Source organism: Lepus europaeus, chromosome 8 (assembly GCF_033115175.1).
Source record: "Lepus europaeus isolate LE1 chromosome 8, mLepTim1.pri, whole genome shotgun sequence".
Lineage (NCBI taxonomy): Eukaryota > Metazoa > Chordata > Mammalia > Lagomorpha > Leporidae > Lepus > Lepus europaeus.
The window spans coordinates 30548277-30572997 of record NC_084834.1 but is presented as its reverse complement, the minus strand read 5'-3'; the positions used below and the strand labels follow the sequence as shown (position 1 = coordinate 30572997).

At 41.7% G+C, this 24721-nt stretch overlaps 1 protein-coding gene across 1 annotated transcript in view; it reads left to right on the top strand.

Moving 5' to 3' along the window:
* Positions 1 to 4628: 4628 nt before the first annotated feature.
* The window catches only part of EDNRA (endothelin receptor type A), an 86615-nt gene continuing 66522 nt past the window's right edge, over positions 4629 to 24721 (top strand). Inside the window, exons 1-2 of the mRNA XM_062199523.1 lie at positions 4629 to 4965; positions 9188 to 9678. Coding sequence (XP_062055507.1) covers positions 9259 to 9678 — 420 coding nt within the window. The 5' untranslated portion in view covers positions 4629 to 4965; positions 9188 to 9258. The remainder of the gene's footprint in view (positions 4966 to 9187; positions 9679 to 24721) is intronic.

The following is a 24721-nucleotide window of genomic DNA, read 5'->3' as shown; positions in this document are numbered from 1 at the left end:
TTCTAGAGATGTCCTTACTGGACACAGAAAGCTATAACTAAAGATTTGATTATATTTAGTATGAATATAACATCAGTGATGATAAGGTTGATTTCTCAGATCTCCAATGGAGCTACCAGCAACTTACAAAGCACTGAGCTATATTATGCATTAAATATCTTTTGAGGGAGTAACCTGCAATCTCTATGATGACTTGAAACATGACATCAATAATTAAACAAATACTATAGAATCTTCAACGACACCTCTAGGAAGACCTCCTTTGGAAAACAAACTGAACGTCACCACTTTTGTTCAAAAATGGACCTTCAACTCACAGTGCTTTTCTTTCAATGTCCAGACCCATGATGTTGCTGCCAACGAAGTCTTGACCACAGCACTGTCCAGTGTGAAGAGTGCAGTGACAGTTCCTGGTCTCTGAGGACGTTCCCCCAGTTCCACTGCTTTTCCTCTCCTAACTCCATGGCCTTTCCTTTTGTAGTCCTTCTTTGAATCCTTCTTTTTATTTCCCCCAGGGAGCTCAAAAATGAACACAATATTCCGAGCAAATACTGTGAGACTCTAGTTTGATGATTTAGGGAGTTCACAATTGTGAAATGGATTTGCAAATTTGAATCAAGAAACTTAAATTCAGAAGAATATTGGCCCCAAGGATCCACGAAACATCAGTTTTTAAGTCCTATCTTGAGTACTTCTTAATCTACAGCAATTATTGTTCATGAAATCAATCTGATGATATGATGCATAGAGAAGTCATTGTGACTGCATCACAGTAATGCTCCACTTGGTGAACTATTGAACCAAAACTCAAGTGTGATCAAGGCTCCCTGAAACCCAGCCGACCTGCAAATCTGCATCCGAACCTCCTACCTGGAAAAAGAAATGACCTTTGAAAATCAAGTTGAAAAACATAGTCAGATATCTCAATGACAAGTTCTTCGAAAGCACAAAGCGGAAGTGGAGAAAGTATATAAAGTACTGGCTATGGGGGAAGGGGTTAACTTGACTTAAAACTGGTTCAAGTTCACCAAAGTCATTTTCCTCAAAGTAAAGCAGAGAAAGTGAGGACAGAAATCTCCAGCAGCCAAGGAATGTTCAGTTGTCCTCAGCTGGAGTGAGGCCACCCCAGTCTTACAAAAGCAGGTCTCTGCCAGTGATTCACAAATACTCATTTACTTAGATTTGAAGATCTTTCTTAGAAGAGGCAATAAGCTCATTTTATGAACAGAAAGGACAGGGCGACAAGTAACATAGGGAAGTAAATATCATCTTGATGCCAGAAAGATTTTTTTATTACAGTAAAGCATGCATCACATAATTTTACCATTTTAACCATTTTTCAGTATACAGTTTGTTGGCATTAAGCACACTCACATTGTGTTCTAACCCTCACCACTATCTTTCTCCAGAACTTTTGCATTGTCTCAAAACAAAACTCATATACATATTAAACAGTAAGTCTTCATTCTCCCCTCCCTCCTTCAAGCCCCTGGTAATCACTATTCTACCTTCTGTCTCTATGAATTTAACTGTTTGAGACCCCTTACACAAGTGGAGTCATATAAGTCAATAAAAATTACAGGAGGCTGTTGTTTTGCACAAAGCTCCTGAGCAGATCAGGCTAAAAGTCAAAATAGGTCATTGACACTCAAGTTCCATGGCACCAAGCTGAAACTAAGCTGCTTGTTTGATCTTCCAAGAAATTAGGATTACAGAGATAACAGCAAAAATTTCCCAAACAGGCCAGTTCCAACTGGCATCATTATAAACTTCTTCTTCTTTAATTCCTACATAGAAAAGGCAACCTAAAGTAATGTGATGTTGACCAATCAGTTAGTTTCCTATTGCTCCAGCTCTCTGTTCCCGCCTTACAAGGAAAGCCACTTTGAAATGACTAATTCGCTTTTTTTAAAATTTTGTTTCTGCTGTCTTCAGCATTTCTGTGTCTATAAAAAACAATGTCTGCTTCTGGCCCATTAGAACACTTGTATTTTTATGGAATGAACTGCTGCCTGATTCTAGAATCAAGAAAAAAAAAATCCAATTAAGTTCTTTCAACTGTTCCAGTTTTGTCCCTTGACAATACAGCCTACAACCTTCTGTGTCTAGTTTATTACATTTGGCATAATATCTTCAAAGTTCATCAACACTGTAGCATATATCAGAATTTCATCCTTTTATGAGACTAATATTCCAATGTATGTGGAGACCACATTTTGTTTACCTATTCATCCAGTTCAATCAATGCACAGGTAGGCTGTTTCCAGCTTTTGGCCATTGTGAATAATGCTGTGAATATGGGTGCGCTGATACCTGTTCAAGTTCATACTTTCAGTTGTTTTAGGTGTTGTACCCAGAAGTAGAACTGCTAGGTCAGAGAGTAATTTTATGTCTAATTTTTTGAGGATGGCCATATTGTTTCCATAGCTTCTATACTTCTTTACATTCTAACAAGGAATATAGAAAAGTTCTAATTTCTCAACATCCTGGCCTATACTTGTTATTTTCTGATGCTTTTTTGTAAAGGTAATCATTCATGGGTATGAATGGAACATTTTAAGTAGTCCTGTACCATGGTGGAATCAGCCTTCTAACAGATTAGATCAATAGACATGTTCAGCTATGCAGGTTATACACTGTACAAATATGTTAGGTCTCAGGGTGAATATAGACTAAAATTCAGCATGTTTCGTTTTCCAAGATGCAAACTCCCACTTCTGGGAGAAGGCAGAAACTTTGTATTCCTAGAAAATATTTCAGCTTGCCAAGCCATACCCAGAGGGTCACCTATTTTTAATATAGACTAAGGCACTTACAAAAGCCATTAGTTATACTGGCTGGCTGACTCTCCCCACTAGGGAAGCTGTAGACAGAACAGATTAATGCACAGGGTACCATCTAATCCAACGGGATGACCGGCTGTTAACATCCCTTTCCAATGGTGGTATTTTATGGATCTCTTGGATAGTTTTACAGAATAGTCCCCAAATTCGCAGACACTTATATTGACAGGCGAGGTCTATATACTCTCCCCTTGAATCTGGGATGTATGACTTTTTGACTAATGGAACTGTGCAGAATTGACATGGTTAAGAAACTGGCAGCTTCTACTTCCTGTCTCTTGGGACACTCATTCTTGGAACTCAGCCACCACACTGTAAAGAAGCCCAAACCACCTTGCTGAGAGATGCATGTGGAGAAAAGCCAACACCCAATACCAAACAAGTGAACCCTCTTAAAAATACACCCTCTGGGGCTGGAACTGTGGCACAGTGGGTTAACGCCCTGGCCTGAAGCGCCAGCATCCCATATGGGTGCCTGTTCAAGACCTGGCTTCTCCATTTCTGATCCAGCTCTCTGCTGTGGCCTGGGAAAGCAGTAGGAATGGCCCAAGTCCTTGGGCCCCTGCACCCACATGGGAGACCCAGAAGAAGTTCCTGGTTCCTGGCTTCAGATCAGCACAGCTCCGGCAATTGAGGCCAATTAGGGAGTGAACCAGTGGTTGGAAGACCTCTCTCTCTCTCTCTCTCTCTGTGTGTGTGTGTGTAACTCTTGACTGTGACTTTCAAATAAATAAATCTTAAAAAATATATATATATACATCCTCCCAAGCCTGGCACTGTGGTGCAGCAGGTTAAGCTGATGGCTGCAATGCAGTCATCCCATATGGGAGCACTGGATCCAGCGCCCTGCTAATGCACCTGGAGAAGCAGCAGAAGACGACCCAAGTACTTGGGCCCCTGCCACCCATGTGGGAGACCTGGAGCTCCTGGAGACCTGGCTCCTGGTTTCAGCTTGGTCCAACCCCAGCCGTTGTGGGCAGTGAACCAGTGGATGAAAGATCCAGCTCTCTCTTCTCCTCTCCCTCTCCAATTGCCTCTCAAGCAAATAAATCAACAACAACAACAAGGTGCACCCAAGCTCTATGAGCAGAGTTGATATGTCTCAGACAAGCCCTACCCAAATTGCAGATTGATGAGTAAAGTAATGACTGCTGTGGCTTTCCGCTCCTACGTTGCAACCAGACAGCCTGTGATTCCAAGGGACCAGCGTGCCAACATTTTCATCCTCCCTCATCTCGCCTACCACTCCTCAGTTTAGGAGAAAGTCCTTGCCATGACAAAGATGCCGAGAACGACCTTCTGCAGGGTCTGCCCCTTCATTCTGTGGGTTTCTTTAAGAATCCTGAGACTCCATTGAGCCACACTCCCTGGGCTAGGAGCCCAAGAGCGCTGCTTCAAGGACCAGGATGGAAACAGCCCTCACTTGATCAAGTAAAACTTGTTGCCCACAGGACTCCTTAATTTCCTATGCACTGAAGAGGCAGCCCACAGCCAAGGAAGGGGGGTGGGGCGCAGCAACATGGAGGATAGCACCCTGGGCCCTGGGTCTGGGTCCAGTTGCTCCATCACAGATCGAATTCACGGGCACCCACTGATCCAGGGGCTGAGGGACTCCGCAGGGGGCCTCCCTCCCCCACCCCCCAGCTTCGTCCCCCCAGCTTCGTTTCAGGAAGGAAAGAGTTAAAAGACCGTGGCCCATCAGCTCAGTGTCTGTGCGTGGCCGCCTCCCCGGAGGGCTGGAAGGCTGGATCCCAGAGCGCAGCAGCCGAAGGTCTGGGAGCCTGGGAGGGACGCGGAGGCCGGGCAGGAGGCGTGTTCCTTTGCAGCTGCCTTTTTACTTGCGAAGCCCTTGCGCGCCGACGCTCATCTCCCGGGTCTGGCCGGCGGACAGGAGCTGGAGACGCTCCCTCGGACCCACCCGGTCGTCGCTCGGCGGGACCGCCCCCGGAGAAGCCGAGCCCTGCCCGGGAAGTTTGCCGAAAGTCCGGGCGGCTGTGCAGCCGGGGCCGCCGCCGCGCGGGAGTCCGGGACACGGGCCACGCTCCCCGGCGCCCAGCCTCGCGGGTTCCGGCCGCCTCTCGCCCAGGCGCCTTGCGGACCCGGCCGCCAAGCAAGCAACACGGTGGGTTCACGTCTTTCCAATCGGGACAGGGACCCGGGCGGCGTGGGGGAGGCGTCGCCTGGACCCCTCGGTGGGGAGGAACAGGGGGCTGGGGACCCACTGCGCTGGGGGCTGCACCCACCTGCCCAGGGGCGCCCCTTCCGAAAAGTCTCGGGGTTCAGGGAGCCGATGAAAGCATCTCACCTCCCCAGGCGGGATCGGACCTTGAGTGAAAGGAAGCCCGGAGCTCTCCCTGGAGTCCCCTTTCCCGGGCGTGAGAGAACTTTGAGGAACATCACGCCCAGTCGCTCGCTCCAGTCTCCTCGGGGAGCTGGCTCCGGGCTTTGCTTACTGGCTGGCTTCTCTGCTCCCCACACACCCCGGGGAAGACAAGGGTAGTAGCCAAGGGCGCTCGCTGGGTGCGAGGGACTGATGTCCTTGGAAACCCCCAGGGCCGCGGGTTTTCAAAACCTGCCTGGGGCGGGGGGGCGGGGGTGTTCTGGGCGTTTTGTTCTGGCATTCCTTTAAAGGGCACTTGTTGCCTTTCACGTGCAGGAAACTTTCTAGATCATAGGTCCTTATTTGCCCCCACCCTAATGGCTGACCCCTGATGGAGTAGGGGCTGGGAAGGAAGGAGCAGCCCGGCGCTGTCATTCAGAAGAGTTGCTAATTTCTTACCCAGAGAGCAAAAACCACAGAAAACTTGTAAAAAAAAAAAATTTCTTAGTTTGCATGTTTTTTTTTTCTCCACTTGTTTGTGGTCCTTTTGCTCACTCCACTGACACCCCCCCCACACACACACACCTTTTCTACATATTAACTAACTGAGAAACACCTTGGCAATCATGTAAATTACCTACACTCATGCCATTTTGGTAAGTTTGGAATTTCCAAATTACTAATTCCAGGTCAACTTTGATCCTGAAGACCCAATATGTTAAATGGCTGATGTGTATTCATAAGGATTCAGCTCTCTTAATAACAGCGCCTGCAGTCTGGCAAACTTGTAGACCCCAAAAAAGAAGAACCCTGCATCTACATGCCCTTCAGGCTTTGACCATGCCCTTCAGGTTTGAAACCCAGCTGTTCTGCTGCAGCTGTGACTGGTGATGACTGATGGCTGAGAGCGCCGCTCCACCCTGGTCCCTAGAAGCTAGCTGCAGACCCGTCTTTAGAGGAACACGCACTGAAGAGGGTTCTTTGGTTTTGCATGTTTTGCCCAATGCCAGCTGTGTCTTAGTTTTGTAGCTTAATCTGTATGGAAAGCAGAGATGGCATTGGAAATGATTTCTTTGACGGTGCCCTTGTTGGAAAAGGGAAGGAGGGCTGTTTTAATGGTAGCTGGCTCGGGACATGATAATAAGCCACAGCCTTGGCCTTCTTGGCTCCTGCTGGGATCAGCTGACCCCAAGCAAATCAGCATTCTCATGCTGAAAGCGCATGTGGAACCTTGGTGAGTGGCATGATACCCGCCGCAGCCAGGTCGACTCACGAAATAGCTTCATGGCTGACCCTAACGGGCAAACAGCCATTCCATTTCTCAAAAAGGCCTTCTCGTTCACATTTCTCAGAACTCTGTTACTGAAGGTTCCATTCCGATTGAGAAACTGAGAGGCATTAGTCACTAAATAGCACAAGATAGAAAAGTATTTAGTTCTTTTCTCCCACTTCTGTGCTCTGAAGAGGAGAACACCCAGCTTTGCCCTTGGGGTCCTGGTCTCCACTTTGGGATGGAAATGGTGGCATTTGGTATCATTATTGGGTCAGATACTCACTCCTGGCTATAAGAAAGATGGAAAAACTACAAACTACTTACAATTAAGCCCAGCCAAAGTTGATAGGTATGTGGCATGCATGTACCTTTGAACATTTTATACTTTTTATTATTTAATCAGACTGAGTCAAATCCTATAGCTCAGTGAGGTACTCATAACTGTCCAGCCGCTTCCTCGTAGTCGATTTCCTCAAGACTCAACTTCCCCCTGAGTAAAATGGTGACGTCACCCCCTCTGCCTAGAGTTGTGATGCTCAGGGCAGACAGCAGATACTTTTATGATGTGTTACTGTACGTAAAATGCTGTGACTGTGTCCAGATCCTGGGGGGAAAACACCACTGGGAAAGACCAAAATATGCAGTACTTGCGCTTTATATTTACCTGGTGCCCTCTCACAGCTCAAATCAGTCCTCTTCTGTCTACACATTGATGGAATCTAACCTTTACTGATTCGCAAGATAACTTTCAAAATTCCTAATCTTGTATAGATTTGGGAATAGGACACAGTTTTTAAAAACTGAATTATGAACTGGGCACATAGGTCATAGATGCATACAAACACCATTGCATAAATGAGATCTTCATTTCGAGATTCATATAGTCCCACAGAAAAGGAAATATATGAAATATCCAAACCAGAGAAGTTGTTTTTGTTTACTTTTGACTATTCTGTTACCACCAACCTCCCTTGTTTGCCCAGTGTCTTGTCTTTAAGGATTCAAAAAAGAAACCTAGACTTCCTGGGCAAGAGGGACCACTTGCCGCTCTCCTCAAGTACTTAAAAAAAAAAAAAGAAAAAAGAAAGAAAGAAAAAACAAAATACACCAGATGGTCTTTCGAAAATGTTTAACCACTCTCCCACGTCTGTTGCTTCATCTAAACTTTGGAGACTTCTTTAAAATATTTTAGGTACAAATAAGGCACAAGAATGAGAGACAGGACGATCTAGTGGTGAAGAGCTTGGGCCTGAGTCAAGCTGACCTGCCCTGGAATCACAGCATGGACACCCACCACCTGTGGCCTTGAGAAACTATTTCACCTGCCAGGCCTTCTGTTTCCTCTAAAAGGGGTCTTCAAAAAGTTTATGGAAAGCACGTGGTATGAAAAATTTATGCATGGGTTCCAAAGTATTTTGCATCAAAATAAGCTTATCTTGTAATTCATTTTTTCCATTAACTTTTTGAAGTCCCTTCCTCCTTCCCAGGATCAGCGTATGAATTAAAGGTCTTTAGGCATATAAAGTACTCAGCACAGACTGAAATATAATAAATGTAGCTATACAGGATGTTTAAAAATTGGCCTAGGAACAGATTTCTCTGGAAAAGCCAGGTAGTATAAGAAGACTGGGCAAGTCCATCACTCCCACTTTGCTCATATCATGATAATAATTTCTGAAGAATGGAAAGGTAAAAACCTAGTAGAATATGTAGATTTTACACATAAATCAAGGCTTTCAAAATAAAAATGTTGTCAATTATGTCATTTTAATCGAAACTGAGATTGTTAAATGCGTTCTGACTTTAAATTAGCATTTTTAACACTTCAGATGGCTACCTGTGCTGCATTTTTATTTCATTTTTTTTTATTTAATAAATAGAAACAGAATCTTCCATCTGTTGGTTCACTCCCCAAATGCCCACAACAGCTAGGCCCCAGCCAGGAACCTAAAACTCAATCTCTGTCTCCCTCATAGATGGCAGGAACCCAACTACTCGAACCATCACCTGCTATGTTTCAGGGTACACTTTAGCCAGAGGCTAGAACTGGAAGCAGAGCTGGGATTCAAAGCTAGGCCTTGTGAAATGAGATGCCGGCATGCCATTTCATCTCAGCGTGACTGCTGAGTGAAATGTCTACCCACCATGCTGCATTTTATCCTTATGCTCATTATTTACCATGATTAAAGTAGCACATATTTTGGAACATTCAATTTTTAATTTCAGAATTCGCAATTTTATGCCTCAATACTATGCAGCATTTACTTGGCATTTATACCTTTTCTCTTTCATTAATAAAATTTTGTAACGCACTGAAGACATAATTAAAGGTTGAGAAAAAAATACACTTGAAGGAAAAACTGGCTTATCTTCTCCATATTATGATCTAGATATCAGTAAAGCTATGGATAGAGATGAGGTAAAGAAGGAGATAGAGGTGGGGATGGAGATAATACATATGATGAATATAGAGATGGAGATTATAGGGATGGAGGTGGAGGTAAGGTAGGTGATTGAGACAGAGGTAGAGATGGAGATAATAGAGATGATAGAGGTGAAGATAGGGATGAGAGAGGCAAAGAGCTTGGCCTAATAGAAATTTAATCTCTTCTGGCTGTGTCGTGGCATGAGGTGAACTATCATGGTGTGTCTTACCTAATTATCTAATATATCCTATATTTTCATTGATGCAGTAAATAGTCACTGTGACCTTTTTAGCAGATGAGGTTATAAAAATTTTCCTTTTTCCAGGTTGGGGGAAAAAAAACCTGAAGGTATAAAAGCAACACAGTGAGCAACATTTCCTCAGATTTTCTGTGAAGATGGAAACCTTTTGCCTCAGGGCATCCTTTTGGCTGGTACTGATTGGATGTGTGATCAGTGATAATCCTGAGAGATACAGCACAAATCTAAGCAATCATATGGACGAGTTCACTACTTTTCACGGGACAGAGCTCAACCTCCTGGTCACCACTCATCGACCCACTAACTTGGTCCTCCCCAGCAATGGTTCAAGGCACAACTACTGCCCACAGCAGACTAAAATTACTTCAGCTTTCAAATACATTAACACAGTGATATCTTGTACTATTTTCATCGTGGGAATGGTGGGGAATGCAACCCTGCTCAGGATCATCTACCAGAACAAGTGCATGAGGAATGGCCCCAATGCGCTGATAGCCAGCCTTGCCCTTGGAGACCTTATCTACGTGGTCATTGATCTCCCTATCAATGTATTCAAGGTAAGAAGTAACCACAGATGTGTTTGCAGGTTTGAACACATGCTCTGATTCCGCTGCAGACTTTGGAAGTCTTTGAACTTGTCATCTGCTTTTCCTGAGAACTATTTCTGCTCTCTTAAGACCCCGTGGCATTTGTGAATTTTGCTATTTGTAATATGGTACACTTATTGTCTAACTTAATTGCCAACAAAATAGTATTTCAGGGTTGACTCTTCAAAATCATGGTTTCCCATGAATGGAATTCTCATGTTAGCTGGCCCCGAGCTTACTTGTTAAATGGGCAGTTTCAGAAAGACCACTGGGTTTTTCTGAGATTGAGTTTCCTGGGCAAGACCTACTGGGCCCCAAAAGTACTTAACATAAACATATTTTCAGTCTTGGTTACTTTTTAATGCCAAGCTGTTCCAAAGGCAGGTATCTACAGGACAGCTTGGAATGAAAAGTACCTATTTTGCTTTGGCTCTCTGGATTGACAGTTGAAGCCAAAGGGCAGGCTAGCTTTTCTCAGTTATCTGGGTGACTTAGAGATAATGGGGTCCATGTGATAGCAGGCCAGGCTTGACCTCCTTGAGGAGTTTACTAACTAGAACCGGTGAAGATAGGCCTGCGGTCACTGTTGTTGCCTTCATTGCTTCTGTTTACATTTATTAAGTACCCACTGTGCGCCTGTCCCTGACCTAGGCAATAAGGCTCCAAAGAGATAAAGGGAGTGTTAAAGGAACTAGATACTCCATATCTGGGCTAGTAGTTACGAAGGAAAAATAGCTGCAAAAAATCAAATATACTTAAACACCAATGAAATTGCATGACGTACCATATTTTATGAAATGTCATTAATCTAAACTCAGAGAAGGCAACTTTTCTCAGTCTTTTTTTTTCTCCTGCACATTAACCATAAAAACACATTAAGAGGGCATGGATATTCTGAAATATTACTTTAAATGCCAAATGTCATCAGTTGAAAACATATTTTATATTTCTGATAGGTACACTTAATCTGTGTTGAAATTATACACGTCTTTTGGAAACGCCAGTGGCCTACCCATAAAACTAAAGACAATGATTAAAATTTTGAACATTATAAATAATAAAAACCTTTCAAAATTACACCACACACTGTTTGAAGAAATTAGACAATGAATAATAAAAAAGAAACATCCATCTCTTTCCACAGAATAGCCTGAATACATGTGTTTTGTATTTGAACTTAAAACAGGACTCTGGAAAAGGAACTATGATGCAAAATTGAAATTAATTTTAAATGTTTAGCATATGCACAGAGCCTTATTTCTTCCACTTTAAAAAGTTGCTTTCTTTTTATGAAACATTATCTGTATCCAACTCTTGGATTTTCTCTTTAATAATAGATTCGAAAATGTTGACATGGCTTTTTATTCAAAAATGGACTCTTCAGCAGCCTCAGTGTGGAGTATTAAACACTGATTATTCCTATTTTTGTGCAAGTTAATCAGCCCATAGTTGCTGGAAAGGATAATTAACTGTCTCTGAGTTAGCAGCTCCCGGCTAGTCACTCTGAAGTGCACTGCTCAGATTTGACCACATGCAAAGCAGTTTCTTGCCAAATGAGCATCTGCAGCTGCTGGGAAGGAGAACTTTATCTCTTTGAGGTGCTGCCGCTGATCGCCAGACTAAACCTCCTTTCTATCCAATAGTCATATTTTAGGTCAGAGTGTCTGGAAGATCTCCAAGTGTGGTGAAATAGCCAAGTGAAACTTGGCTTTAGCTTCATATAACAATGGATAAACATGTGTGCATTCTTATTGGACCATAGGATTCTCCCCTCCTGGGATTCCAACCCTTCCGATACCCATTGTAGTTCTGAATTACGTAGATAGATTGACTGTGATGTTTTTACATCACAGGGGTATATTTGTATAATTCCTGTTTTTCCAAAACTCTTGTAATGAGTCATTTGGGCAACATTAATTTTAGAAAGTCAACCTTTTGGTTTAAAAAAAATACTCTTTAGTCATTGCAGTCTTCTTGCAGAAGCAAAGGGTGGGGGGAAGCACTAGGGTGAACTAAAAAGCCTCAAAATGTTCAGGGGTTATTTCTGCTTCTTTGCTCTCTTAAGATCAAGAGACCGCTAGGTGCTGCTATTCTCTGACTTCTGCCAAGGAGAGTCAGGAGCTCTCCTTCTGGCCGGTGACCCAGAGCCCTGTCCCCACCGCTGCCTCTTGCTACAAGACTCTGATGCTTTCAAGTCTCATATATCAGACCTGCAGATGCCGCTGACCAAGTCAAGTGCACTAGCCCCATATAGCAGTGCAAAGAAGCCATTGTCCGTCTTACTTTACCATTATACTTAGATATCTATAAAAGTAACGCATAGACATAGAGAACATTCTGTTACAGGGATGAGTGAACCTTCATGATCTCTCCCACTATTAGAAGAATTGGGTCAAAAGTGTCTACTATGCTCTTAAAAAAATGCATTTTCAAATGACATGTATGGTTGTGTTTAACGATTCTATTCAGTTTTATACTCAGTTCTTTGGTGTCTCCAAATAGAGATCATTGCATTGAGGCATATCAGAATGGGTGTAAGAGGAAAGGAACCTAGAGTTGCTGATGAGACTACAGCAACGAGACAATAAAAAGGAGAGGGCATAAGAAAGTGTTCTTTCTAATAGCATTTTCTTCCTTCTCTCACTTTGAAAGAGATTTTCCTGAAACTATTCCATCAACCAGTGTGACAGAAAGCAAACTGAGGAGCAATGCAGAGTACCAAACAGCTGGGCTCTGCAGCCATGCAGGCTGGCTCTGGGAGGTCTGTGGGCATGGAAGAGGGGAGGAGTCCCTCCATACCTGCACTGCCAGAAGTTTCTTAATTGGCCCATAAATCTCCATAGTTTTTTTCCCAAAATCTTCCCTGGACTCTGCTTGTACTTCCTGAGTGCCACTGCCTCCTCAGAAGCAGCCAGGAGCTCTGACCTGTGCCCACAGCCTCCCACACTCGGCACTCAAGGCCCTGCATGCTGCGGCCACGTTTCACTACTTCTTACCCGTTCTCAATGTGCACGCTCACCCCTTATCAGCATGCCATCACCATCCCTAAGGAATATTCTTTGCCCTAAATGACGTCCTCAGAGACGCTGGGTGGAGTCACCCAAGTTCTGCTGTTGAAGCATTCACAGATCCTAGGTTGAAAACATGAGTCCAATGTGCAGTTACATACATGGCTTTAAGAATTAACCCAAAAATGGAAAGCAATAATCTGGTGTGCATACACACATACAAGCATAGTTGACAGAAGTATATCAAGTAATCTGGGAAAATAAAACATAAGGCAGAAAAAGAAAAAAAAGCGAATGCCAGTTGCCTTCTAGGTTTTTAAACATACAAAGGCTTGGCAAGGGGTAACACTGAAGAAAGCTATTACTATGTTTATCAAAAGTAATTCTGATTTTTCACTGGGGGTGGGAGAATATGTGATATCATCAATCAAAAGAAAAGATCTAACAAAAACGAGGGAGGAAGGGAAAGGAATTAGCAGACGGCTTCATATATCTGAGCTTATAATCTAAACTGATGACAGATTTAATGTGTAAAGAAGTAGCATTCTATGATGTCCTAAATTTTCGAGAAATACAAAAAGTTGACCAGGTAAATTGATCTGTATATAAAATATTTACATTTTGTTAGAATGGCAAAACAAAATATTTCTTTGTGTTCCAGGACCAGAAATAATCTCCAGTTACTAAATAGCAACGTGGAGTACAAGTATAGAAATTAATCATTTTATTCTTCAGTGACTCATGAGGCTAAATTTACGCCACAGAATGTTGTCTGTAGGGATATGGGCTACAACTTTGAATAGAGTGGAAACCCTTGAACGTGGGGCCAAAGCTTGGCGGTATGCTGTGGTCTACAGATAATGGCTCTCCCATGAGCCACCATGCCTTCCCTATTAAGCAGGAATGTGGAGAAATAGTTAAATGACAGATCGGGATAGATTGGTGGCCATAGAAAGAAGCAAGAAGCTGAGTCCAGTGGCTTGGCATCAACTTCTGTCATGCATAGCAGGGTTTGAAACCAGTGATGCTATAGATGATAAACAGCAGATGAATTGTCTCCATTTGGGATATAGCATAAAGCGAATCTATGAGAATCACAGTGACAGCATCCCAGTCATTCTGACTGTTGATTACTAATTCTGTCCACTCTAAGCAACCAACTCTTATTCAGGACAACAGTGAAAAATGACCAAATGCAATTTCTGTATGAAATTATCAGGACTATTTTGCAATGAAAAGTCAAGACTCTCAATATGTTGCTCTGGCAGAGGATCTGAGCCATGTGGCAACCAGAGATGTTCACATAGAGCTAGTTATCTTCGTATTCACACAGCCTTTGACATCTCGTGCAGCTGAGATCCATGCTTTTGGGGCAGCCACACAAAAGCTGTTTCTTGACACATCAAGTCACCATAGCAATGTCTGTCTCAAAAATAAATAAATTGCCACAGCTTCAATGCAGGAAATTCAAATAGTACATGAAAAATGCATACTTTTAGAAGACTGAGTAGATTTCAAAATCCTATTGCACCAAAATAAATTTATCTTTCAATTCCATTTTTCCATGAACTTTTTGAAGTCCTTTCAAGATGGGATGCCTAAAACATAGATATTCAGTAATGTTTGTTGTTATGATTTGATTTCCTTGAGGCCTTTACTGTTCATTTCTGATCCTATTTCTCTGAAACCTTTAAATCCAAATGATTTCTCAAAAGGATTCTTCATTTGCAGATGAAGCATAAGGTACTCATGTTCTGTGGTCAGCACATATTATTCCCTGAAGTTAATCCAATTGCCCACCAAATTCCATGTGTGATAAGAGCATTATTTCCTTTTTACTGTATCATGTAACAAATGAAACCAGACCTTTCTCATATACTCCAGTAGCAGTGTTCTAATCATAAAATTAGCTACGTAAATTTCATCCCCTGAATTTGAAGATAGAGAATGTTTCCTCAACCAGGGAGATATAGCCCTTACTGGTGCATTGTATCCCCAGTAGACACTTGCCCATTAGGAAGCTCTGATCCTGCCTCTTTTCCAGGCATGGCTCTCTCCTCACGTTGCCTCTTCCTTGGTCTGAACCAGCTAAACTGGCGGACCTGAGAATGTCAGGATGATTCTTCTACTTGGGGTATTTTTCCCTCATGCCTTCTCTGGCTTATCCCCCTGTATTCTTCAGATCACAGCTTAATCTCCTTGGCAAGCAACCATGACGCAGATTGGGCCACTGCCTCTCCCATGTGCTCACAGGGCACCCTCTATTAACCCTAAGGTAGCATGTGATACACACTCTGTTTCATCTGCCAACTCTGTAATTTCCTTAGAACAAGATGTCAGCATTCTCATTGGTCATTGTATCTCCTAAGCTTAAAAACTATCTGATGAACGAGTTTAAAAGGAAAAATACTGTAATTGTGGCTATTAGAATGTTTTTCTCCTATGCAATTCCAGTTCTAAAAGCAAAAAGTTACTTATTGAAATTACTGAATTCCTCTGATTTTCCCGCAGACCAGAATGTCTCCGGTCTATAAATCGAGGGAACCTTACGAGAACCAGAGCAGCACTAATAGCAGGATGGTTTTCCCCTTCCCTTCTTCTTAGAGGTCAAGAGTTCTTGTGATGGTTCAGGAACTGTGTTGTTAATTTCCTGTCTTCTTTGGTACACATAGCCAGTCATAGAGTGTCTTTCCAAGGTTTCTGTGCTTTGTTCATTTTTAAGCACTGTTGTAATTGTGGTTCCTGGTGAACTATTAAAGCTACAGGTGATTTGGAATATCCAAATGAGCATTCATATCACAAAAGATTGTATTTGCTCTTTAGAGAAGAGGAAGTAGGCTGACTTTCCGGCATTGCTAAGACATATGCACGTTTGAAAAGTTCATTATGCTAACTAGCTGATGTAAGAATATATGTTCATAGAAAATGACAGAGTGACAAATTTATTAGCCGGTTTGCTGTTTGTTCGAAGGAAGTTGCTGTCTGGAAAGACTTCAGAACCCTGTCCAGCCCTACCTCCCCTTCGACTTTTCACTTCCTGTGTCTGGGAACCTCATTGCTTTCTCTCATGGTCATGTTAAGTAATTATTCTCATGTGAGGTTACTCTGCTGGCCCTCAGCACTTGGCTTGCAGCGCAGTAATTCCCGGTTCAGTGATGGGGGAGGGGAAACCTCCACAGCTGCTCAGTTGTTCCATGGCTGAGGAGGGGGCCATGGTCCCCGACTCGTTCCTGTTAGTGAACTGTCAGGAGGATCACAGCTGATGCTATTCTTCCATGATCAGAGAGTTCAGCTCGTAGGAAGAGTTGGCTGTCTATTAAACTTAACATAAACTACCGTTGCAGACAAGGTTCAGGTTTGGGAAAAGAATTTTCATATCATGCACTGTGTGTGTGTGCAAGTAAATGTCGCCCTAATTCTACATTCTGATCCATAAAAGCAGATGTTACAGCTATTTTATTCTGAAGAATTTCTATGGTGTAGTCTCATAAGTCACTTTATTGTTATGCAAAGTGTATATAGTTGGTATAGCATGTGCAAAGTGTGATGAAGGGGGTGGGGAATCAGGGGTATTATCTCTGAAGCTGACTTTAAGACTAGAGTGGTTAAATGAAGAATGGTCTAAGAAATTCCACCAAAATAAATCTGATAACCTGCCAGAAATTCTGCTACTGCCTTCTGGATCTACCACATTCTCTTGGGAGTTAGAATTATTTCTTTCTATAGCTACAATTTTATTTTTAACAAGGTCTAGTTTTTGTTGGAAAAACTGTCCCGAGCTAAAAAGTTTCATGGTTGAAATTAAATTCAATAATAAAAATGTAATGTGTCATTCAATGTTAAGTTTTGGTAGCTTTATGTTTACATTTGAATGTGAAAAATTATACAGAGCCACATGCTCTGAAATGTTTATTTAAGTTTCAAAGGTTAGAAGCCCCCAGGCTCAAGAATGTAAAAATCAAATGTCCTTCAGGAAGACTTAACGTTTTTGGATGTGCTAATTTAGAGATCACTTCTCAGAATGTAAACACCTCTAAGAATTTTATTGACAGTCTGACTTCTAAAACAACTGGTCAGTACCACTAATGGAAGCAAGTCAAGTCATATCTCTTGTAATACTTGTCCTACATAGGGGACTCCTATTTTAGACAAATTTATACTCGAAGGCAATAGAAATGGCAATTGGTTACCCATTTGGCTACTCAGTTATAATAGGTCTTTCTTCTCTGCTCTTCATTTATTCATTCAATAGCAAGACTGGGCAAATAGAGGTGAACAAAACAGATAAATATCATGGCCTTACAGAGAATATTTTCTAACAGAAAAGCAACATAAAAAGACAATACCTAAATGTATGAGTAGAGTACGTGAGATAAATACTAGGGATAAAAGCAAGGTGGGAAATGGGAATAGAAAGAAAGGCAATCAGAGGTGGGCTTTGTGGCCAGCAGGCTAAGCAGGACACCCACATCCCATGTCAGAGTGCCTGGTTTGAGTCCTGGCTACTCCATGCCTCCCATGGACCTTCCTGCTGATGTCTTTCCTGGGAGCAGCAGATCACGGCCCAGGTACTTAGGAGGTCAGGAGCGAGTTCTTAACTCCTGGTTTCAGCTTGCCTGGGCCGTGGCTGTTGGCGGCATTTGAGGAGTAAACAACCAGATGGAAGATGGATCAATAGCACTTGTTCGCTCTTCCTCTCTCCCTCTCGCGCTCTGTATCACTCTGCCTTTCAAATAAATAAATACATTTTTAAGAAGGAGATCAGATGTTAACTTTAGAGCAGAGGGCTGAAGAAGGCTTCAATATAAGCTGATAGTGGAGTAAAAGTTTAAAAGAGGTGAAGGAGCAAGCCCTGCCACTGTCTAAGGTAACAGTATTCCAGTTAGAGGAAATCGGAAGTGCAAAGGCCCTGAGGCAGTCAGGTGCCTGGAAGGTACATGGAACAGCCAGTGTGGCTGATCGAAGGAGAGAGTAGTAGCAGATGAGGGCTTAGGGATAAGAGCATGGGGCAAGAGGGGAGAGAGGCAGATCATATGGAGTCTAATGATAGGAACACTATATAATTTGTTGTCCCAACCAGGACACCACTTTTCTGAGTGGAAGGAGGCACTGCTGATAATCATATCTGAGCAATAGGTATAATCAGGAGTGTCCTGGTTAACCAGGGAAAATGTCACCTTATCTACACACCTTTGTAAAGCCTATGGCAATTTCCTCTGCATGAGAAGTTTTCCTAAGGTCATAAGCAGATGAGTGACATGATCAGTCTGCATCTGGTTTAGTACATCCTGGCCACTGTGTTGAGAAGCATTTCCTAAATTAATGGAAAATATGCCAGTATGTAACAAGAATAATGTTACCTAAAGCCCAACTGGAGTTTACTCTTGCCAGGCTAACTCCTTTAACCCCCGCAACAAATGTGTGATGTGAATTTTAGAATGAAGAAACTGAGGCACAGAGTGTTGAAGTCATTTCCTCCAAGTCATATAGCTAACAAGTGGCAGAACCAGGATCTGGATCCAGTGACTCCAGAGGCTGTGCCCAGTAGCTAATAAGCTGCCATACTGCTTCTCTTCCATAAATCTCATAAGACAAATTTTATAATGATCTGGGCCGGCGCCATAGCTGGTTAATCCTCCGCCTGCGGCGCTGGCATCCCATATGGCCGCAGGTTCTAGTCCCGGCTGCTCCTCTTCCAATGCAGCTCTCAGCTGTGACCTGGGAAAGCAATAGAGGATGGCCCAAGTGCTTGGGCCCTTACACTTGTGTGGGAGACCAGGAGGAAGCACCTGGCTCCTGGCTTCAGATCAGTGCAGCTCTGGCCGTTGCAGCCATTTGGGGAGTGAACCAACGGACGGAAGACCTTTCTCTCTTTCTCCCTCTCACTGTCTGTAACGCTACCTCTCAAATAAATAAAATCCTAAAAAAAACCACAAATTTTATAATGATCAAAATTGTATCCCTAACACAGAAATATATTTTTGAAGATGAAAAACATTTCCTTCTCTCCATTAAATCCAACAGCTTCTTCAGTTCCTTATTTAAGCCAGAAAAAACACAGTACAAAGGAAAACATGTACAATAAAGAGATTGCTCCCCAAAATAGCATGTATAAGTCTTGCAGCTTGCTTTAGAACATCTGGTAACCAGGATTTTTGTATCCGACACTCATTGTCATTTTAGTGAGGTCAACTGGCAGAAGGAAAGCCAGAAAACTTAAAAAATAAATAAATAAACTGAGAAGAAAAGTTGAGTGCTTTGACGGACTGGTTGCCTAGAGCATCTGCTCAGAGGACTACTTTTGCCAGTCGAAATGACTCATGCAGTTATCACTTAAAGGGATAGGCAATTAGTCTCTGGACACGAAACAGAAAAATGAATGTCTATGGCTTGCCTGAAGTTTGAAATAGGGTAGAAACATCAGGCTTTATTGATGCAGCTAAAGGTTATGTTTCCAGACCTTCCTCCCTGGGAGAAGAAGATGCACAGGAATTAAAAGGAGACAGTGGAAGCATGATGTGACATGTGGCAATATATCTAAACTGGTCATTGCAACGAAGTCAGAAATCCTCAATTTTTTTAAGATTTATATATAAAGTATACCATTTATGAAATAATTCCTTTAAATCTAATAAGTAAGGAACTTTACTGCTAATTCTAAAAATAACAAGTGCATGTAACAATGTTGAGCGTGTTGACAATGTTCAATATCATGGCCTGTCCATGTATAAAAAAGTAAGACGTGTCTTGGCCAAATACTGAATTACACTTTATGCCTCCAACTCACAGGAGTTTTATGTTGGATAAAATAATTCTACAGAATGCATTGTACTAAAAAAAATCTGACCACTGTGAAAAGTTTAGCTTGAAGAAAGACTTAAGGCTTAGTTTGACAAAATAAAAATGTGTAGAATACACCAAAGTTTCTCTTCTAAAATGGTGCCATTTATGCCATAAATGTGGTGTCTGGCTGCCAATGCCCATTGTTTCCACAAATATTATTTTCAGTATCTATGAAAATCGGGGTAGGGTTTCACCATTAAAAGGCTATATTTTTTAAACCCTAAGCATTTCATATGGGACCATGTGATATATGTTATTTGCTTTTGGCTGTTTTTACTCAACATCATGCTTGTGAGAGTCAACCAAATTGTTGCTCTTAGCTGTAGCTCACTCATCCTCACTATTGCATAGCGCATCACTAAGTGGCTATGTCAGCACTTATCTATCCTTTCTATTTTAGGAGGCCATTTAAACAGTTGCTAGTTTTGGGCCATCCATGGACAGGATCCCAGGCACCTTTTTTTTGTGCACATGTGCATTTATTTCATAATTATAGTTCTTTTATATTTTAATTAGTAATTTTGGAGAACTATACCAAAGCATGGAATTGGGAACAAGGCAGAATTTCCTAATTGTTTTCTGATTCTGAAAGCTTTGTAGATCTTTGTAAGGCCTTTGTATGAACTTTGCTCATTATAACTCTTCCTTGCCTTTCAAGAAAATCTATTATCTACCTCAGTAATGGACAATTCGCAAATCAGCTCACACATCGACTAAACAGTTACAGAAAAAGGGACTCTAGAATAGCTGCGCCTTTGAATTGTTCACATTCTATTTTTAACACCAAATATTCAATAAATTACCCTGAATAACAGAATAGTTTTATACTCAAGTATTTTATTGAACTTTTTGAGGCCATAGAACATAAAACGTTTTCTTTTAAAAAATGATTTATTTATTTTATTTGAAATTCAAAGTTACCTGGAGAATGAGAGGCAGAGAGAGAGAGGTCTTCCATCTGCTGGACCACTCCCCATTTTGCTGCAATAGTTGGAATGATTAACTTCAGCCGATCTGAAGCCAAGAGCCAGGAGCTTCCTCTGGGCCTCCCACACGGGTGCAGAGGCCCAAGGACTTGGGCCATCTTCCACTGCTTTCCCAGGCCATAGCAGAGTTAGATCAGAAATGGAACAGCCAGGACATGAACTGCTGCCCATATGGGATGCCAGCACTGTAGGCAGCAGCTTTACCTGCTAAGCCACAGCATTGGCCCCAAAAATATTTTCTTTAAAAAGAAAAAGTATTTCCTCCTAGAGTGAAATATATGGCAAAAATCAAATTAACCTAAAGAGATACAAAAATAAAATTAGATTGCTGCCTTTTCTATTACTCGTATAATAAATGATTATTTTAAAATACATCATGGAAAACAGATTAGAAAGGAGTGATTACAAACAGCAAAAGTTACAAGAGTCAAAGTTAGATTGATGTTTTCCAGACAATCTCCCTGAGGTTATTTTTGTAAAATGACATGCTTGGATTTGCCAATTGCTAGGTAAAACTTTGAGATTTACTTATAATCTGATTATTACTTTAGTATTTAGTATAACACAGGATTGGTAGGATGAGTATGGCCAGTATAGAAATTTACCAAATTATAACACTCAAAGATGAATCTAAAGGAAAAATCTCTTTGTATGGCATCAGCAAAATTTGTGTTTTTGCATCCCCAAAAGGAAATTTATTTATAAAAAACGACTGACCACTTATTAAATGGAACTCTCTTACAATGCCAGTAATACCTCTTTCCAACAAGGCATTCAGAACTTGTAAAACATCTCAGCCCGGGCTTTTGCCATCTTGTGAATAGGGTTTTAAACTTGGGCGAGGCATCGACATTTTTCCTACTTTTTGCTCTGGAGAAATGCTTAGCTTCACAGCAATGTTTTCATGGATGCATGGAGTGACCTCAAAATTGCCTCCAGCTAGGGGACCCCTGCAAAGGGGGAGAAGTGGATCCAGAAGGAATTCCGTTCCCTGAGCTGGTGTCCCAGGGCTCAAGTTGTGCTCACTGAGCACTCGCCACTTCCACTCTCTCATGTCTGATTCCCTAACCCATGGGCCTGCAAATTATGGGCAAAAAACCAACATTGGCTGGATGCCTATTTTTGTAAATGAAGTTTTATTGGAACACAGCCATACCCAGCGCTTACAGATTTGCTATGGCAACTGTTGTGAGCAGTTTCGACATATACCATATGGTCCAGAAAGCCTAAGATAATGACTATCTGACCATTTACAGAGAAAGTTTGTCAACCTCAAGGCATCTCAACAGGTGCCCTGCCTTTCACCCACCTCACTTTGTTCCGTAGGGAGTCAGAGCTCAAGACCTGGACTTTAAAAATATCGATAAGACTTCATAACCTTGGATACCTTGAAGTGGCTCATGCCCTAGTCCCAAAAAGTAAAGGGCATAATCCTGAGAAATCAAGAAGTGTTTTCTTTCTAAAAATTGTTTGCACTGATCTTGAATAAATCGCTTGCTCTCACAAGTCATGATCTTTTTATGAAAAAACTGGGGTGCCTTTAGGCATAGTATCACTAAGAGAGCCTGGGGTCGGCGCTGTGGCATAGCAGGTAAAGCTGCTGCCTGAAGTTTCGACATCCCATATGGGTGCCAGTTCGAGTCCTGGCTGCTCCACTTCCAATCTAGCTCTCTACTATGGCCTGGGAAAGCAATACAAAATGGTCCAAGTCCAAGGGTCCCTGCACCCATGTGGGAGACCTGGAAGAAGCTCCCGGCTCCTGGCTTTGGATTGGCACAGCTCAGGCCGTTGCAGCCAACTAGGGAGTGAACCATCGGATGGAAGACCTCTCTCTTTCTGTGTCTCTCTCTGCCTCTCTGTAACTCTGCCTTTCAAATAAATAAGTAAATCTTAGAAAAGAAAGCTTATTCCTGAGTTGAGGGAGCATAAGTTAGACTAACCAAGACAGGGCTATTGTTGGCTTTTTCTCATTTATGTCCATGACTATCAGAACTTTGGCTTCTTTGGAGGTCTTAGCAACCAGGTATCCTAGAAACCTGTTGAAAACAATCATGTAATTTTTTTTTGTTGTTTTTTGGTTTTTACCAAATTAAACAAGTTTTAAACTCTTTTTCCTGCACTTTGAGGAATTCATTACATTGTCTTTCAGTTAATTCATAGTAGCACCAAACCAGGTGGCCAGACTTTCGGGTAGCCAATCAAGTTTTAATTATGAAAAAGAGGGCCAGCACCATGGCCCAGTGGGTTAAGTTGCCATCTGCAGTGCTGGCATCCCATACAGATGCTGGAATCTAGGCTGCTCCACTTTCTATGCAGCTCCCTGCTAATGTGCCTGGGAAAGCAGTGGAAGAAAACCCAAGTGCTAGGCCCCTGCACCCATGTAGGAGACCGGGATGAAGCTCCTGGCTTGGGTCTGGCACCATCCTGGTCATTGTGGCTGCTTGAAAAGTGCACCTGAAGATGGAAGAGCTCCATCGCTCGCTTGCTATCTTCCTCCCTCTCTTTCTCTCTCTCTCTCTCTCTCCCTCCCTCCCACTCCCTCCCTCCCTCCCTCCCTCCCTCCCTCCCTCCCACTCTGTCTGTATATCTGACTTTCAAATAAATAAATAAATCTTTCTAAAAAGTTAAGAAAAAATGAGAAGGGGAAAAAGATGAAGACAACATTTCTGCTTATTTTATTAGGGAAATTTCATACTGAAAAAAGTTACTTTCAAAACATCTTCAAGATGAAAATGTAACACACTTGAAATTATTCAATCAGAAAATCACTGCACTCTATGTTTCTTTGGCTAGAGCAATTAACTTACACAGTCACAACTAAATATAGATGCTTTTTTCCCTTTACATTGTAAAGTCCAGGGACTGTTTCTCTCATAATGGAAAGAAGATCATGTCCCACAGAAAAAGGGAAAGGTGGAAGAAGAGACAAATACTCCCTGCCTTCCATTTTCTTAAATGCTGTGTGTATGTCTAGATGCAATTTTATAGCACAGATATTCTCTGTATACATCAGGCCTTCTAAAATGTCGGGGGAAAGGAATGAGGGACAACTGGGGCGGGGAGGAAGGAAGGAAGAGGTGAGTGATGGAGAAGAGGGAGCACAGACTGAGTGAGGAGTCAACATCTGTAGTTCCAGCTGTGTGAAGTAGCTAGAAAAAAACAGAATATTGAGCTATTTATAATTTTACAGGGGCAAATTAATTTTAATCAGCCGTGCTTGAGGACAGAGGCTGCCTCTCCTGTGATGTTGAGATTCTTGACTTGTTCACAGTAACTCTAATGAACTCTCAGGAGGTGAAAAATATTCTGTCTCTTTATGGAAATTTCTCAGAAAAGAACTGAAGATATCTAATAAAGTATCCTTCCTTTTTTTCTTTTAATTTTTTAACAAATTCAACATGATTTGTAGATGCAAGATTAGGAATATAATGATAATCCCTTCCTCCCTCCCTCTCCCTATCTTCCTTTTTTCATTTCCTTCTTTCTTTTTAGGTTTTGAGAAAATGTATTTTTAAAACTTTTATTTAATAAATATAAATTTCCAAAGTACAACTTTTGGATTAAAGCAGCTTTTTCCCCCATAACCTCCCTCCCACCTGCAACCAATCCCATCTCCCACTCCCTCTCCCGTCCCATTCTTCATCAAGATTCATTTTCAATTATCTTTTTATACAGAAGACCAACTTAGTATATACTAAGCAAATATTTCAACAGTTTGCACCCACACAGACACACAAAATATAGAGTACTGTTTTAGTAGTAGTTTTACCGGCAAATGTATTTTAAATTTGCATTATAGTAAAAAGGCTTAGTATTTCAATGAATAAGAAGTTTAAGGAGTAAAAAGCAAAAAGACCCTAGTTTAGTGGCAATATAAACAATGGCTGTAAACTCTAATTGAATGGAAAAAAGACCATTTCACCCATAAACAGAGGGGTTTTTTTGGTCAGTTAATCATTGATAATTTCTTTCAATGATATAGAATGAATGATAATGTAATATCTCTGTGTATCCTTGTAACCTATGTGGTTACAAGATAATAATTGAGTTCATTTATACTTTAAGACATTTCTTCTCAATAATTTATGCACTGGAATGATTTTTACACATATTTCAATGCAAATAATTTCACATTATATTGTTTGTACTCTATTAGCACAGATTGGGGAAAATATA